Source organism: Hyaena hyaena, unplaced genomic scaffold (assembly GCF_003009895.1).
Source record: "Hyaena hyaena isolate Hyena2069 unplaced genomic scaffold, ASM300989v1 scaffold_213, whole genome shotgun sequence".
Classification (NCBI taxonomy): Eukaryota; Metazoa; Chordata; class Mammalia; order Carnivora; family Hyaenidae; genus Hyaena; species Hyaena hyaena.
The window spans coordinates 1,749,834-1,767,814 of NW_024080843.1; the positions used below are offsets into that span (position 1 = coordinate 1,749,834).

Sequence of the window (17,981 nt, forward strand, 5' to 3'; positions counted from 1 at the left end):
CAAAAATAAATGTAAAAAAAAGTTAAAAAATATTTGAATTATAAAAAGTTTATACATGTTACATATGAAACATAACTGTATGATAAATATAACCATCAGCCTCACGAGAACACTAGCAGTTGCTGGCATTTACCTCTATATGCCTCACCTGTCTCAACCCCTGGACCAATACCTAATACTTTAAATACTCTATGTTTAACTTCATGATTCCAAGATTCATCCCTGTTGATATTCTTACCCTGTTTATTTTGTTACATAGTATTCCACTGTGTGTCATACCAGAGTTGCTTACCCCTTTTCCTGCCAACCAGCCGGGATTGTTTCCAGTGTTATGGGTAATGTGGCTGTGAACATTCTTGGTGCACAAGTGCATTTGTGCACTTCTAGAGTTAGGTCATAGGGTATGCAGATGTTCAACCTTGTGAAATAATGTCAAAGTTTCTCAAAGGGGCTCTACTAGCCAAATTTTCTCCAAATCAAATTTTCCCTGTTAAAAAATAACTCATATAACTCAAAATAACTCATAAAACTGCTCCTTGCAAGAGAAAATCCACACCTACTCTGCCATGCCAGTTAGTCTGGCCCCAACCTTAATGTCACACATTTTGTCATATGGCCCCCCAAGGATATCCCATTCCAGTTGGGCAGATCTGTTTTTGGATGTGTAATGTACCTTGCTCACGTTCAATAGTGAGGCCTTGCTTCTTCATTTCTAGTCTACCAGTTCCCCTCCACACAACTGCTCTGGTTTTTCCTTCCTCTATGAAGTCTGCCCAATTACACCTACCCACAGAGCTCTCTCATCCCAGCCCCTAAAATACCTATTTTCTGCACTAGTCACTTGACATTGGTCTTCAACCCTGCACACATCTTAGGATATTGAGTTTCATGCTGCCTTGTTAAAATGGGTGCCTTGTTTCATGCTGCCTTGTTGGAAAAACTAATCAGATTTGAGAACTCAGCATTTCCAATTTTAGGATTTGGGACTTCCTCACCACTCCCTTGACAATGGAATTGTTTTCTTGGCAGCCAGGAGACAGATTAATTTTGGATTTGATGTTTTCCCACATAACTTTTTTTAGACTTTATTTATTTAAAAATTTTTTAAGTTTATTTATTTTGAGAGAGAAAGCAAGCGCACACAAGCCAGGTAAGGGCAGAGAAGAGAGACACAATCCCAAGCAGACTCCACGCCACCAATGCAGAGCCCAACATGGGGCTCGAACCCACAAACCATGAGATTATGACCTGAGCCGATATCAAGAGTCAGACGTTTAATTGGGGAACCTGGGTGGCTCAGTTGGTTAAGCGTCTGACTTCAGCTCAGGTCATGATCTCTCGGTTCATGAGTTCAAGCCCTGCATCAGGCTCTGTGCTGAGAGCTCAGAGCCTGGAACCTGCTTCAGATTCTATCTCCCTTTCTCTCTGCCCCTCTCCTGCTCACACTGTCTCTCTCTCTCAAAAATAAGTAAACATTGAAAAAAAATTTATTAAAAAGTCAGATGCTTAACTGACTATGCCACCCAGGTGCCCCTTAGGTTTTATTTATTTAAGTAATCTCTACGACCAGCATGGGGCTTGAACTCACAACCTTGAGATCAAGAGTTGCATGCTCCTTCAACTGAGCCAGCCAGCCAGGTACCCCAGAAATATTACTTTCAAATATTTTCAAACTGGCATCTGTCTCTGAAATATGTCCATTTTCATCATGAATGTAAATGGGAAATAATTAAACAACCTTTTCTCTTCCAATCATTCTTTTGATCAAGTTGCCACTGCCTTCCTAAAAGACATTACAGTGTATAAAATTGAGGCAGAAACAAACTATATTAGCTTCCAATAAAAAAGTATAATTCAATTTATTAGTATGAAATATTTTGAGATAATTTATTGTGTTTGTGACCCAAGTACATGATTCTCAAATATTAGCCTAATTGTACAATCACTTAGTAAAACTGCTCTTTGTTAGACTCCAAGGAAAGCAGGAAGGCACTTTCTTTTTTTGGTGCAGAGATACTATATTTAAGATACTGCTTAGTTGGTTATTTCTTTGATGTTTATTCTGCATCTCTTTCGTCAGATTCCTCTTCCTCAAATTCGATTAAAGGAGCGTGTCTGTTGGCCTGAGAACCTTCTTTGTAGAACACTTTCTTGATCATGCCATCCTTTGGGGCCTTTATGGTAAGCTGCAGAGACACAAGACACGACCATGGCTATAATGCTAATGAAGGCTGAGCACATAGTAAGGCACGAGATGAAAAGTGAAAAATAAAGCCAACTGTTTTGAGGTCTCTCAAGCTCTTTTATAGCATGGCACTCAGAGAAAATAACATTTTTATGGTGTGCTTTGCGGCTGTGAGGAGTCACTACTTTGACATGCCTGTAACACATTCAAGGTTGCTAACTGGGAAGCTCTAGTCTAACTGATAATGCTCAACATGCTTCACAATAGAGTCTCACTTGGGAAGCTGTTAAAAACTACAGATCCTTGGGCCCCACTCTAAGAGATCCCAGTTCAACCAGTCTGGGGGATTAGTTTTTCAAAGCTCTCCCCTTTGGGGGATTGTAACATGTGGTCAGGCTGAGAACTACTGGCCTACAATTTCTAAAAACCTAAATAGCTAACTAGTTTGATTGAGGTTTTCACTTTGACACTGATGCTTGGCATCCTAAGTTTGGCCTTAGAAAATACCAATAGTTAACAGTCAACTGGCTGACCACCTGAATTTAAGCTAGTGACAATTTCTTTGGTTTCAGCACCCGAACTGACAGGTGCAGTTTCACAAAATGAAAATGAAAATATATTTAAGAGAAGGATGGTTTTTGTTTTGTTTCCTGCAGCTAATGCTTCATAAATCCATGGCTCTTAATATTTAAAATGGTATTAACAAAATAAGGCAAAAGGACAATTAGGTCTGATAGTTCCCAAAGTTTAATTGGCAAGTGAACTTGTGACTTCATTACCTCCATTTTCATGGCAATCATAACCATTAGAGTATCTCCAGCTTTTACTTTGTCTCCAACTTTTACAAATACCTAGAGATTAAGAGTGACAGGTTAATATTTAAAAACACACAGGTCCCGGGGCGCCTGGTGGCTCAGTCAGTTAAGCATCCGACTTGGGCTCAGGTCATGATCTTGTGGTTTTTGAGTTCGAACCCCTCATTGGGCTCTGTGGTGACAGCTTGGAGCCTGGAGCCTGCTTCGGATTCTGTGTCTACCTCTCTCTGTCCCGCCTTTGCTTGTGCTCTGTCTCTGTCTCTCAAAAATAAATAAACATTAAAAAGAAAATTTAAAAACAAAGGTCCCTCATAGTCCCCAGAGTTGGGGTTTAAATGTACACAGTAGAAGTATGGGTCTATCTGGTTGTCTTATCTGTCAAACACAGGTGTACAGGCGCAAATCAGAGAACTACAGATCAATCTTGGATTGCTGGCCCTCCTGTCAGTGGGGAGCACCACTTAGCTCCTCTCCTCCACCCCCAAACCATCTAGTTCTCCTTGAATCAGACGAATATGCTTTATATATTTCGAGGTCCTTTTGTGTTTTCATGAATGTACAGACAAGACATACCACCAACAGGGAAGAAGCAATACACTTAATGTCCTGGGCGGGGTAGTGGGTCATGCCTGATTTTCTAGATTTTATAGGTAGTCTAGGATAGTGCTCCAAGTTTTGAGTGCCCTGTGTGGTAAATGTATAGACTATCTTCATGTGAAAGAATTAAAATTATTGGCAACCCTTGGAAAAAACCCTCTATTTTCCTTTTTACATGTATAAGTGAACTCATATATCCCATATGGTCTCACTGTCTTAGTTAACATGGTTATCAAAGAGTTTTTGGAAACATCACAAAGTGGAGTCAGGTTCCACAGTCAGTGTGTAGAGCAAAAATTGTGAAAAATGAGAAACACTTCTGAAAGCCCCCAAATCACCTAATGCTGGGTGATGCTATAGCAGTGCTTGATGAAATCAATGGTCTAGGGGGCAGCTACAGGGAAAATGTGCTTTTTTCACCTATAGATGCACAGGGACGTCTACATTTTGGAATGTCCATGGGAACTATGGACTGAGACTGAGTGAGCTAAAGGCAGATCCAAGTCTCTGAAATCATACTCCCTCTGAGGCCAACGTGTACAGAGGGGAACAGGGGGTGTAATCATGTTCACTTCTTAAATAGTTATTTCCTTCTTCTTCTTCTTTTTGGGTACCAACAATACAGAGTTGAAGTTTTATGACTTAGATGCATTTACAGGAACTCTACTATATTCAAGTGTATGAAAACCACCATCTGAAGTTATTTCAGCATGAATTAACTTAATTCTGAATATATATAGCATTCAACACCTTAGAAGCTTCGTTGTTCTTCACTGGTGCCAGCCTTTCAAATTTTCTTTTAACATACACGTAGTTATGTATATTGGAAAACAATGTTATTTAATGATAAATTGTGTTAAATTTGACATTTAAAAAAAGCCTTTGGGTAATGTTTGGTGAATGCTCCATTTTAATCATAAAAAGACAAATTTAGTACAAATTATTTGTACTTTGATGGAAATTTCCACTTTCAAAAACAACAGTATTGTAAAGTAGGTAAATGGGTATTTTCACTGAAGACTGAACACAGAACTTCAATCTATCATAAAGTCTCTTATTTTTTTAAGACGTCCTTTCTTTCTTTTCCTTGCTTCCTTCTTTCCTTCCTTTATTTATAGAGTGAGCGAGCGGGGGAGGGGCAGAGGAAGAGGGTCACACTCAGCATGGAGCCTGATCTGATGTGGGGCTCAATCTCACAATTGTGAGATCATGATCTGAGGTGAAATAGAGTCAGATTCTTAACCAACTGAGCCATCCAGACACCGCAAGATTTTATTTTATTAAAAAAAAGTTTATTTACTTATTTAGAGAGTGTGTACACAGAGAAGGAGCAGAGAGAGAGAGAGAGAGAGAGAGAGAGAGAGAGGGAATCCCAAGCAGGCTGGATGCTGTCAGCGCAGAGCCCAATGCCAGGCTCGATCCCATGAACCATGAGATCATGACCTGAGCTGAAATCAAGAGTCAAAGGCTTAACAGACTGAGCCACCCAGATGCCCCTAAAGATTCCAACATGGGGCTTGAACTTACAACCCCAAGATCAAGAGTCACATGCTTTACTGACTAAGGCAGCCAGGTGCCCAATCTCTTGTTTTCTTCAATAGGATACTTTCCAATGAGAAAGATTGGAGAGGGAAAAATAATATATATGACTAAGTTCAATGGAGACATTTACGGGGCCTTACCGAATATCATTCTATATACATTCACATGATTACCTTTTCAATGGTACCAGTCATAGGAGCTATGGCACCTTCCAGAGTTTCATCTGAGCTCTTTGAAGACAAGTATTTCGGGACTGGAATGTCAATCTGAGTACTTCCCTCCTATAAACAGAAAACAAACTGGAAATGAAATCAAGATCAAATCACTAAAGTTTAATTAATATACCTGAGGTAATGACTGTTTTCAAGCTATATGTTAACTCTTTAATACCAGGATTCTAATCTAGCTTTGTGACCATAAGCAATTACTAAACTCCTCTCAGTCTTGGTTTCCCACTATAAAGGAGTAATGGCATCATACTCACAAGAGGATTAAAAGAATTAATGTATGTAACTGTTGATGAAAAAAAATGGCTACTATCTGACACCCATTTTGAGTAGCATTCCTACTATCAAGTTTAGACTAAGCCAAGAACTGTTCTTAACAGTTATATATATATATATATATATATATATATATGTATATAATTTCATTAATCATCACAACAAGTTTATGAGGTAAGGAGGTACTGTTATTATTCCTGTTTACAGGTGAGGAATCTGAAGCCTGGGAGTTTAACTTGCCCTAGGTTACACATCTGCTCAGAGGTAGAGCCAGGATTTGAACCAAGGCAGCTTCACATTCCAGAACTCCTACTCATCACCACTCCACCATGTTGCCTCCACCACCATATTGTTTCAGCAATAACTATGGAAAGGAATCCTAGTAAAATGAAATCATCCTTGACTCTGTATACAGTAGTTAATTACTGGAATACGAAGGACTATGATCTGTAAGATGTTTTTCAAATGTGAGAAGACTGAGGAGGACACAGTGTATTTGATAATGCATTTTCTTTTCTGCCCATGCAGAAACTATGGGCTCATCAGCCAGCAGGCTCCTAAATGAGAGCAATCAGTCAGGAAATAAGCTCAGATCAAAGATATGCCAAGCCTGTCTCAATCATCAACCATCCTTTGACTGCCAAGACACCACCATTAACCCCCACTACCTTCTGACTGCCTACCATCCCCACAAGAACATCCAATTCACAGACTTGCTCTCAAGGGTCACCTCCTCCCAAATCCCCAGAATTCCAAGTGCCAGGAGGGTGGTGGTTGGGGAAAGGATTCAGGGACCAAATTCTGGAGACAATATTGCCCACTGGGCAGTGAGATACTCTCTAACAAGAAGGGTGTAAGGACATGCTTCAGAATTAAAGACAGAAAATGGATATGTGTCTATCAAGGAGAACTTGTGTGGACAAAAGAACTAGGGAAGACAGGATATGGCAAAGAAAGAGTGGAGAAGGGAACATAGAGGAAAGGTCATGGCAGTGATGGAAGGAAGCAGGGTCTTTCTTTTAGTGAGATGCTTCGGGTCAAGCAATTTCTCCCAAACCTCAACAGTGTTATTATAAAAAAGAGACATTACCATGGAAAATAGGTAAATAGTGTTTTCCAGGATAATTAGCTTAGTTTTACTAGCAACTCCATTAACAGAACATTTCAGGTAAGTGCAGTCTCCCTCATTATAAAGACCACCAAGGACTTGGAAAATTTTATCTTGAATCTGAAAAAAAAAACCAGAAAAAGAAGATTCTCAAAATAAAAATAACCCTACAGAATTAATAAAATCAGAATCAATTCTTTACTATTAACAGTTTCAAAAGGCAACAGGTGAAATATTTCTTTTAAAAAGTCCTGTAGGAACTTTGCCCCTAAGATTCATAAACAAAGCACTCTACATAGAAAGAGCAGTAAGATAACTAAAAGAAAAAAACAGATAACATATCTATAGTGCCATAATGCTACAGATAAATGTTCAGTTAAGAATAACGATAAAAACGTGAAACAGAAATGCAAATCAAGTAAAATTATCAAAATTTGTTGGACTATATTACACATTAAGTATTCATTTCTGAGTACCTGAAGTCAAATTTGCTTTTCCTATGTCAATGTTAGTAAAGAAAAAAAGCCAGAACCGCCGAATTAGGTGGTGTATCTTTTTTTAAAAATAGTTTATTGTCAAGCTTGTTTCCATATAACACCCAGTGCTCATCCCAACAAGTGCCCTCCCCCATGCCCATCACCCCCCTTCCCCTCTACCCAGACCCATCAGTCCTCAGTTTGTTCTCAACATTCAAGAGTCTCTCATGGTTTGCCTCCCTCCCTCTCCCCCGATGGTGTGATGGTGTATCTTTTATCTCCCCAACATGCAGATAAAATTTATGGGTTTCAGTTATGAGTTAAGAAGATAAACTAGCTGGAGACCAGCCACGGTTTTCGCACTTGAAGAGAAAGTGCCAAGAAACAGATTTCACACTTGATCTTTCAAGGAAGCTGACAAAAGGACATGAAACCTTTCTGTTTAAAAAAATGTTTTCTCACATATACACCCAAGAAAAAAAATTCCTTTACACACAGAAAATCCATTTAAATCTTCCCTATTTTTCATTTCAATTCCCATGAGGTTACTGTCAAAGTCCTGTGGCTATTCTTTTCAAATATACTATGTAGGCTAAAGTGAAATAGGTTACAATGCAGTATTTATATGCTGCTTCTCACCTATCCTAAGTTAAATATGACATTTTACTGTGCTTTGTAACCTGCTAAAACAGCCATGTGAATGTTTGTGAAATTCTCAGGGCATAAAGGTTAGATGGAGAACAGTTTTGTTTAAAGATTTACACAAGCGCATTCTAAATTTCTGAATGTAGTTCAATGAGCAGATTAGTACAAACCTGGAGTTAACTTTACCAAGGGATATGAAGGGGTCCTCAGACCAGGGGTACGAATATCAGTTACAACTCTCATATATAGACTCCATAGTTTTTCTGAATCTCAGTTTAAGAAAATGGTACCTCAGGGGTACCTGGGTGGCTCAGTCAGTTAAGTGTCCCACTTCAGCTCAGGTCATGATCCCGCAGTTCGTGAGTTTGGGCCCCGTGTTGGGCTCTGTGCTGACAGTTCAGAGCCTGGAGCCTGCTTTGGATTCTGTGTCTGCTTTTCTCTCTACTTCTTGCTCACTCACACTCTGTCTCTCTCTCTCTCTCTCAAGAATTAAAAAAGGATTAAAAAAAAAAAAAGGAAAGAAAAGGGTACCCCATAATATCGGCAGATCCAAAGTATAATATCCTTAATCAATCCATTTTGTTGTACTTAAAGTCGCTTGGCTCATATTAAAAATGATTTATTCTAGCCTCTGATTTTAAACCTTAATATATAGGAATTTGGTTGAGTTCTCACATTGTTTTTTTTTTTAACCCTTTCAGCATTTCATTTTGTCAGTGTAACGGGCTCTTTTAATTGAGGGTTATCATAAACATTTTGACTAGAGATTCTCAAAGTATGACCTGTGGATCCCTCGGGGTCCCCAAGACCCTTCTTGAGGTCCATGAAGTCAAACTACTTCATCATAATACTAATGCTAATGGTATTTGCCTTTTTTATGCTCATTCTCATGAATATACAGTGGGATTTTCCAGAGACTGTAGACACGTGATAATGTTACTCTGATAGCTAATGAACGTGTGCTTGTGTAATCTTAGGTTTTAAATTTCTCAGTTTATCCTACAACTCAACAACAAAAAAACCAACCTGATTTTAAAAAGGCAAAGGACCGGTATAAACACTTCTCCAAAGAAGATACGGACAATTAGCATATGAAAAGATGCTCAACATCATTATTCATTATGGAAATGCAAATCAAAACCACAGTGAGATAACATTTCACACCCATTAGGATGGCTATTATAAAAAAGAAAAAAAGAACTCAGAAATAGATGTTGATGCCGATGTGGAGAAAAGGGAACCCTTGCACTCTGTTGTAGGAACGTAAAATACAGCAGCCCCTATGGAAAACAGTATGGTAGTTCCCCCCCAAAATTAAAAATAGAACATGAACATATACTTCAGCAATTCTATTTGTGGGTATATGTCCCAAAGGATTGAAAACAGGGTCTCAAAGAGATATTTGTCCCCCATGTACACAGAAGCATTATTCATAATAGGCAAAAGGTGGAAGCAACCAAATCTCCATCAAGAGATGAATGAATAAACAACTGTGGTATACAGAGGCAATGAGTATCATTCTACTTTAAAAAGGAAGGAAGCTTGGACATAAACTAAGGCATAGAAGAACCTTAAAGACATTATGCTAAGTGAAACAGCAAATCACAAAAGGACAAATGTTGAATGATTTCATTTATATGAAGTACTTAAAGTCATCAAATTCATAGACACATAAAGCGGACTAGTGGTTGCCAGGGATTGAGGGGGGCAGGTGGGGAACGGGGCAAATGGAGTGTTATTGTTTAAACGAGTACAGAGTTTCAGTTTTGCAAAAGGAGAAAAGAGATGGAAGGTGATGACGGTTGTACAACAATGGGAATGTATTTACACTCAAAAATGTTTAAAATGGTACATTTTACATTATATATAATTTTGTAAAATACACATTAAAAATAACAGTAAGATAAAAATATGCTCAAATTTTCTTTTTTTTTTTTTTTTTTTTTTACAAATAGTTTATTGTCAAATTAGTTTCTACATAACACTCAGTGCTCATCCCCAAAGTGCCCTCCTTCATGCCCATCCCCCCCTCCCCCCCACATCCATCAGTCCTCAGTTTTTGTCAGCATTCAAGAGTCTCTCATGGTTTGCCTCTCTCCCTTTCCCCCACCATTTCCGCCCTTCTTCTCCCCCTTGGTCCTCCGTCAAGTTCCTCCTAATCCTCCTATACGTGCAAACATATGGTATTTGTCCTTCTCTGCCTGACTTATTTCGCTCAGCATAACACCCTCAAGGTCCATCCATGTTGCTACACATGGCCAGATTTCATTGTTTTTCATTAAATATGCTCAAATTTTCTAAGTGGTAAGTATTAATACATGTAATTAACACAAACAAAAGCACTTTGAGGAATCTCAATAATTTGTAAGGGTATCCATGGATTTTGAGACCAAAAAGTTTGTGAATGGCTGCTTTAGATGTAAATACATGCACATACTTCAGAAATCTGTCAGGTGTCTAATTCAGTGCTATTATTATTATGATTTTTAACAGGTTTTCTTACTTAGGGGAACCACAGCCAAACTGAAGAAACAGAAGCTGTAGAGGGGGTAGTTTCCCTAAATTGGTCTGAAATAAAAGCACATGACATTCTCCAAACTATAGTCCAATGGCTTAGGAGAAACCAGAATGTGAAAAAAGACTCTCCTCTCTATGAGAAAGATCAGATTTAGCTCTAAACTGTAGAAGAAAACCAGTTAGGCTTACCTGCATGCTATATGACCCATCGTGGTTATATGTGACAGCTATGGCTACACCTTTATGGAAAAGGGGGGAAAATTGAAGAAAAATTAGAAGACATTTATAGACTGAGATTCTAAAAACCTCTTTCAACCTAAAGATAATCAGCTGTTAGGGATATGAACATCTTTGAACTCTCTGACAAGACTTTTTAAAAATCTATACGTAAGTTCCAATAAACCTGAATTTCAAACTTTTGTTTTTTAAAAAATAAGAGTTTTAGCAGACTCTTAACTATAGAGAACTGATGGTTACCAGAGGGAAGGTGGATGGGGGGATGGATGATATAGTGAAGGGGATTAAGAGTACACTTATCTTGATGAGCATCAGGTAATAATATGGAATTGCTGAATCACTATATTGTATGCCTGAAACTAATAAAACAACTATACTGGATTAATGTTTTTTAAAAAGGGAGTTTTAGCTCTTTTAATGTTGTAGGATATTTTAATATTTTTCTCTAAACAAGAAAGGTTAAAGTGGTAAAATAAGAAATGCAACAACTTGGGAGAGAGATTCTTGTTTAAGACCCATATCTGCCGTCTGTGGTGTGGTCACCTCTGTGATCTTGATTGTCCTTTGAAATCTCAGGAGTCCTGATCTTCTGCTTCATTCTGACCGGTTAAATGGGTATAAGAATGTAACAATGATTAAATAAATGCAAAAGTACTTTGTAAACTGAAACTGACCATATAAATATATATTTCATATTATTTTGCAAACACAGAATTGGTTAAAGACTTACTGTAACCGACCATATAAATATAATATATACTTCATGTTATTTTGTGAACATAGAATTGGTTAAAGACTTTCCTAGGAGATGGAAATCAAAAGCTTCGTGGTGCAGAGAAGGCACACCAAAGTCATTTCATCGACTCCTGATACTTTAACCACCATTTTGATGCTGCCAGTTCAAATCTATTTCCAGCCCTGACCTTCCTTCTCCAGAAGTCTGATTAGTCATTCCCAGCTGGATGCTCTATCGGCACCTTAAAGTGAACATGGTGGGTCCAATAAATCAAATCATGTCCCCACTCTGCCTGCATTCCCTCCCGCTCTGGGAGCCCCATGACTGGCACTAGTATTTTCCTTGTCATCCAGGTTTAAAACTTGTCATCCATGCCTTCTCCTTTGCTTTCCACATGCAATAGCTACTACAAAGCTGCCGAATTCTTCCCTATCTGTCCTGTTCACTTCTTCCTTTCATTCCCATCACTCAACCCTGATTCAGGCTGAGGGCCATGGACCTGGCTGACTCTGGGGTCTTCTGGGGACTTGCTTCCTGTCTCAGCCCTTCCAGCTGCTACTTCCTAGCACGTCTCCTCTATATTCAAAATACTTGGCCTGGTACTGAAGGCCCGAAACTCTCAGTCTTATTTCGCACCATTCTTCCACATAGCCCTATATTACAACCAAATGGGAAAATGGGCCAATTACTATTCTCCATATGTGCCCCCAGCCTTCCTCCCCTCACTATGCCTCTTTGCTCTGCTCCTCCTTCACTATGTCGCCAGTCCCAGACACACGAACTGAAACCTCGCCCCTTGTTTACATCATGCTCGTTCATGGTCTTTGGGGAAAGTCTGTCCACGTGGAATGAATTTGCTCTTCTCTGTTCAGACAGACTTCTGCATATAAAACACCATTATGATTCTTTCCTCATCCAGTTTTATGATGGAATGATTTTTCTCTTTATCAGTAGTTTTTAAAAAATTTCAAAAATAAAACTGTTCACAAAAGTCAAATACTGAAGTACATCAAGTAAAATGTGAAAGTCCTCTCTACTGCCCAGATGTAACTACTATTAAACTCTTTAACATGTGAGTCCCTTCAAATTTTTTAAAATGCACAAACTAGTATTTTTCCTTTATAAAAACAACCTATTCTTATACATACTGTTCTGCAACCAACTTACAAAATTTATTTTTCCAACCTTCTTTTTTATGAACATGTGACATACATATCCACTTTGTCTCTCAATAGTAGCAAGTTTAATGATGATGATGATGATGATGATGATAATGACAGCAGCTAATGTTTACTGACCTCTTGCTATCTGCCCTACAATGAGATTTCCATGTGTTGTCTTATTTAATATCCACAACAACCCAAGGAAGTAATGACCACTACCATTCAGATTTATGGCTGAGGACACTTGATACTTAGAGTGTGTCACCTGCCCAAGGGTCATAGACAACAGAGAAGCCAGAATGCAAACCCATAACAGTCTAACTCGAGGGTCCACCATACTGCCTATATCACAACATACTCGCTTCTCCTCCATCAGATGGTAATTCCTTAAGGGGAAGAAGTAGGGAAAAGACATCTTTTTTTCCTCTTCTTCACATTACTCAGAACATCTATTTTTTCAAAAGCTTTGTAATGACCATATGAGTAACTGAAACTTCTCTATGTCTTGTCCGTATCTTTCAATCCTTCTTAAGAGAAAATGCACCCACTTACACCAGATTAGTTTTTTTTTTCAATTTATGAAATATGTAAAGTTATGTAGCTGACATGAATGCTAATAGAATCACAGTAAACAAATTACCAGGAAAACTTTAAATTCTTTTTTTTTTTAATGGTCATTTTTCTCTCCTTTTTAAAATTTTTTTAAATTTTTAAAATGTTTTTTAAAATTTATTTCTGAGAGAGAAAGAGAGAGAGCGTGAGCAGGGGAGGGTCAGAGAGAGAGGGAGACACAGAATCCAACGCAGGCTCCAGGCTCTGAGCTAGCTTTCAGCACAGAGCGTGACGTGGGGCTCGAACCCACGAACAGTGAAATCATGACCTGAGCTGAAGTCGGATGCTCAACTGACTGAGCCACCCAGGCGCCCCTAAATTCTTTTTAAAAATCTGAATTATAGTTGACATAATTGTAAATTAGTTTTGTGTATACAACATAGTGATTCAGCAATTATATACATTATGAAATGCTTACCGTGATAAGTGTATCACGATACTATTGACTATATTCCCTGTCCTGTACTCTTCTTTCCTGTGACTTACTTGTTTTATAAGTGGAAGTTTATACCTCTTAATCTCCCTCACCATTTCATTCACACATATTCCCCCCCACTGTAGCAATCATTAGTTTGTTCTCTAAATTTGAGTCTGTGTCTCTCTTTGTTGTTGTTTGTTTATTCACTTGATTTTTTAGATTCCACATACAAGTGAAATCATATGGTATTTGTCTTTCTCCAGCTTATTTCACTTAGCATAATGCCATCTAGGTCTATCTATGTTATCACAAATGAAAAGATTTTCATTCTTATGGCTAATATTTCACTGTGTACATACACTATATTTTTATCCATTCATCTATCGATAACTTATAGCTAGTATCATACTCAATGATAAAAAGCTGAAAGCTTTCCCCTTAGGTAAAGAATAAGACAAGGATGTCTACTCTCACCACTTTCATTCAATACGGTACTAGAAGTCCTACCACACCAATCAGACAAGAAAATAAATAAAAGATATTCAATTGATAAGGAAGAAGTAAAACTGTCATTATTTGCAGGTAATATGATACTACATATAGAAAATCCTGGAGACTACCAAAAAACTATTAGATCTAACAAATAGGGAAAAGTTGTAGGATACAAAATCTACTGAATTTTGCATCTATTGAATATTTATATCTGTTGAAAAAAATCTGTTGAATTTTTTTTAAGTTTTATTTATTTATTTTGAGAGAGAGAGTGAGCATATAAGCAGGGGAAGGGCAGAGAGAGAATCCCAAGCAGGCTCCCTGCTGTCAGTATAGAGCTCAATGAGGGCCTCAAACTCACCAACTGTGAGATCAAGACCTAAGCCAAAATCAACAGTGGCTTAACTGACTGAGCCACCGAGGTGACCCCTATTGCATTTCTATTTACTAATAATAAAATAGCAGGGAGGGAACTAAGGAAAACAATCCCATTTACAATTACATCAAAGAGAATAAATTCTTTCACATATTACAGGGAAACTGAACTTATCTTCCCTCTCCTAGTTATATCTAGACCTCCAAAAGAGAACCTTAGATATCCTCTTATCTACTTTTTAAATTAATTAATTAATTTTAAGTAAGCTCTATGCCCAACATGGGGCTTGAACTCATGACCCCAAGATCAAGTCACATGCTGTACTCACTGAACCAGCCAGGTATCTCATCCTCTGATATGTTTAATAAGGTATGGAAGGTCAGCATGATGCAGTGTTAGATAAGTGCATATACCTTGGAGCGTGGGTTCAAATTCTGGGTCCACCAATTACTTTTGGTATGATTTTTAAGAAAATTATTAATCTCTCTAAGCTCTGTTTCCCCATTTATAAAGTTGGTATTAATAATAACACCAATTATATTGGCCTGTTCTGAAAATGGAAATTAAATAATCCATGGAAGGCACTTAATATTTGGATAAGCCAAAAGCTCAATAAATATTGGCTATTATTGTTACTATTGAGGGTAGGGCAGGGTTCTGTGAACCATGGCCACTAGCAACAAAGTAAGAATATTTTTTAAGCCTTAAATATTTAAAATACTTGGTCATTCTCACTGAGATTATTAAGAATTAGTTCTACTTTAGATTCATAAGTGCTTCTGGGCCCTTAAGACCTCCTGTTTGGTGCACTCAGTTATTCAATCATGGTTACTGTTAATTAGCATTTATTAGAGACCCACCAGAACATTTCTGAAAACTATTACATTCAGGCCCGGGTTATGGCTGAAAAATAACTACCAAAAGGATGTAGTGAACAGCAATCACATTCGCTTTCAATAATGTATTTGTTTTTTAATTTAAAAATTTAAAAATTTCCAAGAAATGCAGCACAGTTCAAAACACTTCTAAATGCTTCAGTAAGAATCCATACCACATAACACAGTGAGCTTGTCTGAATTTTAATCACAAGTATGATTTTCTATTTAAGTTGAAGAGGTCACTTGAAACTTTACTGCTGCTGCTATTTACATTTAGTATATAAAAGTAAGATAATCCCTAATTTTGGAGGGTCTGGTTTTTTAGGATGAAATGAATAAACACATTAGTATAAAATGGATATTAGTAGATACTAGTGGATCATTGCAAACTTTCTTTCCATGTATGCAATACATGTAAGGTAAAGCCCATCTAGGTTCAGGATGAAAAAATATCCCAAGAGCTTTAACCCAATCAACTTAGATGAAAAAGGGATTTGCTAAAAACTGAGTGGATGTCTACACAGAGTGGATATAAAGAAGATTCTACTCTGTCTGGGGGTGGGGTGGGGAAAGAGGGTGTTCTCATGAGCTAGCAAGAGAATTCTGTTTCACCTGGTAGGCACATTTTTATAATGGAGCATTCACAGTTCAACGACACCGGATATTCAAGGTTAACTAGTTCTCCCAGCTCTGACTCTGCCCCCATCCTGTTTCCCACGCAAATTGGCAGCAGAAGGGATACTGCTACCATGTGGGATTCTGATCCCTCTGGTACATTGTTCCAGTCACAAATTTATAAAAAATTTAAAGTTTTAGATGTTAGCCTCTCCTGGCTTCAATTACAATAAATCAGTCCCACCCTCAGCCTACTCAAATTAGTTTGTAGTTAAAAATCAATTTTCCACTGGGAAAGTAAAAATAGCACAGAAGTCAAGGTCAGGAAGGCTGGATGTCAATCTCACTAGCCTTGAGTAAGTTCCTTAACCTTCTTTGCCTGTTTCATCAGCCATACATGAGTATGACAGCGACTCCCCTTTAATTATAGTGAAGATAAAAACTTACATGTGATCAGGCACTTAATAAATCATAGTTCCTTAGTAACCCTCTTCCGCCTGAAACAGTGTCTGAGTGGTGGGTAATCCTCCCCCTGGAGTAGTTTTGGATATTGTTTTTCTTATTTAAAAGTAGAACATTTTGCTGAAGAAAAATTGCAAAGCAAAGAAAGTACAAAGAAGGACGATGTGGGGTGGGGAATCACCTCAAATCCCACTACCCAATGGTAACCTCACTAACATCTTGACATATTTCATTTTAGTCATCTTGCTATGTATATTTTATGACATATTTTTCAAATATTTACAAAATACAGAAAAAGTATAAAGAAGAAAAATATTGCTAATGTACCACCTGAGCCAATCGATTCTATTATTCCTTCTGATGGTTAGATTGGGAGCTTAAAAAATGTAATTGACCCATCATGGCTTGGCTGAATCCTTTTTTACCAGATAAATGTGATCTTTTCTATAAAGCACATTTCTCATTTAATGAAACATTACTTACTGTTTTTACCATCCCTAAGAGTTATGTTTCTGGTGTAACAGATATTCAGTCTTCTCCCACTACTGGATGCAAAAGGGGAGTACTGATCTAGAAAAAAATTAAAATTGAACATCAAATTTACAAACACCAAGCCTGACTTCATACCTTTTGAAAGAAAACTTAAAACACCTGTCCTACACTGGCAGCTCAAGTGTATCTTCTTTGTTCTTCCTATTGCTTTAACTTTAAATTAGACACTTTTATTTGCATCTCAGGAAATGTCATATGAAAAATTCCAGCTTCTCTGGAAAATCAGAGTATTTGTAGCCCAAGCTATCTTCCTCTGGGGGCACAAGCCACACAGTGGTCTCTCCTTCTTGGGCGAATACATTCCAGGTCACCAAAATCTCCGCCACTCACTACTTTTCTCTCACATAGCCTCCTTTTGCATCACTCCTCTGGCCCACAGGCATGTGTGTTCATCCTCTGTTGGACAATATCCACCACAGTACAGCATAGCTGAACTAAAGCAATTTATTCTGAAGCTCATGCATGTGCCAGTTTACATTATAAAAAAGGAAGGAGAGAGTAGAGGATGCTTGATTGTAACAATGCTATGTTCAGGCTTAGGAACACCGTATGGGCATATTTAGAGGCATTTCATTTACTGTAAAAAGACAAAATGAGAATACAGCACACATCTAAGGATGTAGTTATATATTTTAAGCTCTCAATATAACTTTCTTTTTTTTTTTTTTAAATGTTTTATTTATTTCTAGGAGAAACAGAGAGACAGCGTGAGCAGGGGAGGGTCAGAGAGAGAGGGAGTCACAGACTCTGAAACAGGCTCCAGGCTCTGAGCTGGCAGTCAGCACAGAGCCCGACGCGGGGCGCGAACCCACGAACCGCGAGATCATGACCTAAGCGAAAGTCAGACGCTTAACCGACTAAGCCACCCAGGCGCCCCACAATATAACTTTCTTGAATGAATTTAGAAATTACAGATCCCTTGGCCATGTGTAGCAACATGGATGGACCTTGAGGGTGTTATGCTGAGCGAAATAAGTCAGGCAGAGAAGGACAAATATCATATGTTTGCACGTATAGGAGGATTAGGAGGAACTTGACGGAGGACCAAGGGG

At 38.1% G+C, this 17,981-nt stretch overlaps 1 protein-coding gene across 2 annotated transcripts in view; it reads right to left on the reverse strand.

Moving 5' to 3' along the window:
• Nucleotides 1-1,853: 1,853 nt before the first annotated feature.
• MCCC1 (methylcrotonoyl-CoA carboxylase 1) overlaps nt 1,854-17,981 on the reverse strand; it is a 67,930-nt gene continuing 51,802 nt past the window's right edge. The window contains exons 14-19 of one of the 2 annotated variants that reach the window (XM_039242337.1): nt 16,861-16,947; nt 10,578-10,627; nt 6,733-6,870; nt 5,313-5,420; nt 2,965-3,036; nt 1,854-2,186 (exon numbers count right to left, since the gene is read on the reverse strand). In XM_039242337.1, coding sequence (XP_039098268.1) covers nt 2,058-2,186; nt 2,965-3,036; nt 5,313-5,420; nt 6,733-6,870; nt 10,578-10,627; nt 16,861-16,947 — 584 coding nt within the window. In that variant the 3' untranslated portion in view covers nt 1,854-2,057. The remainder of the gene's footprint in view (nt 2,187-2,964; nt 3,037-5,312; nt 5,421-6,732; nt 6,871-10,577; nt 10,628-16,860; nt 16,948-17,981) is intronic. The other variant, XM_039242338.1, reaches the window with a different exon arrangement.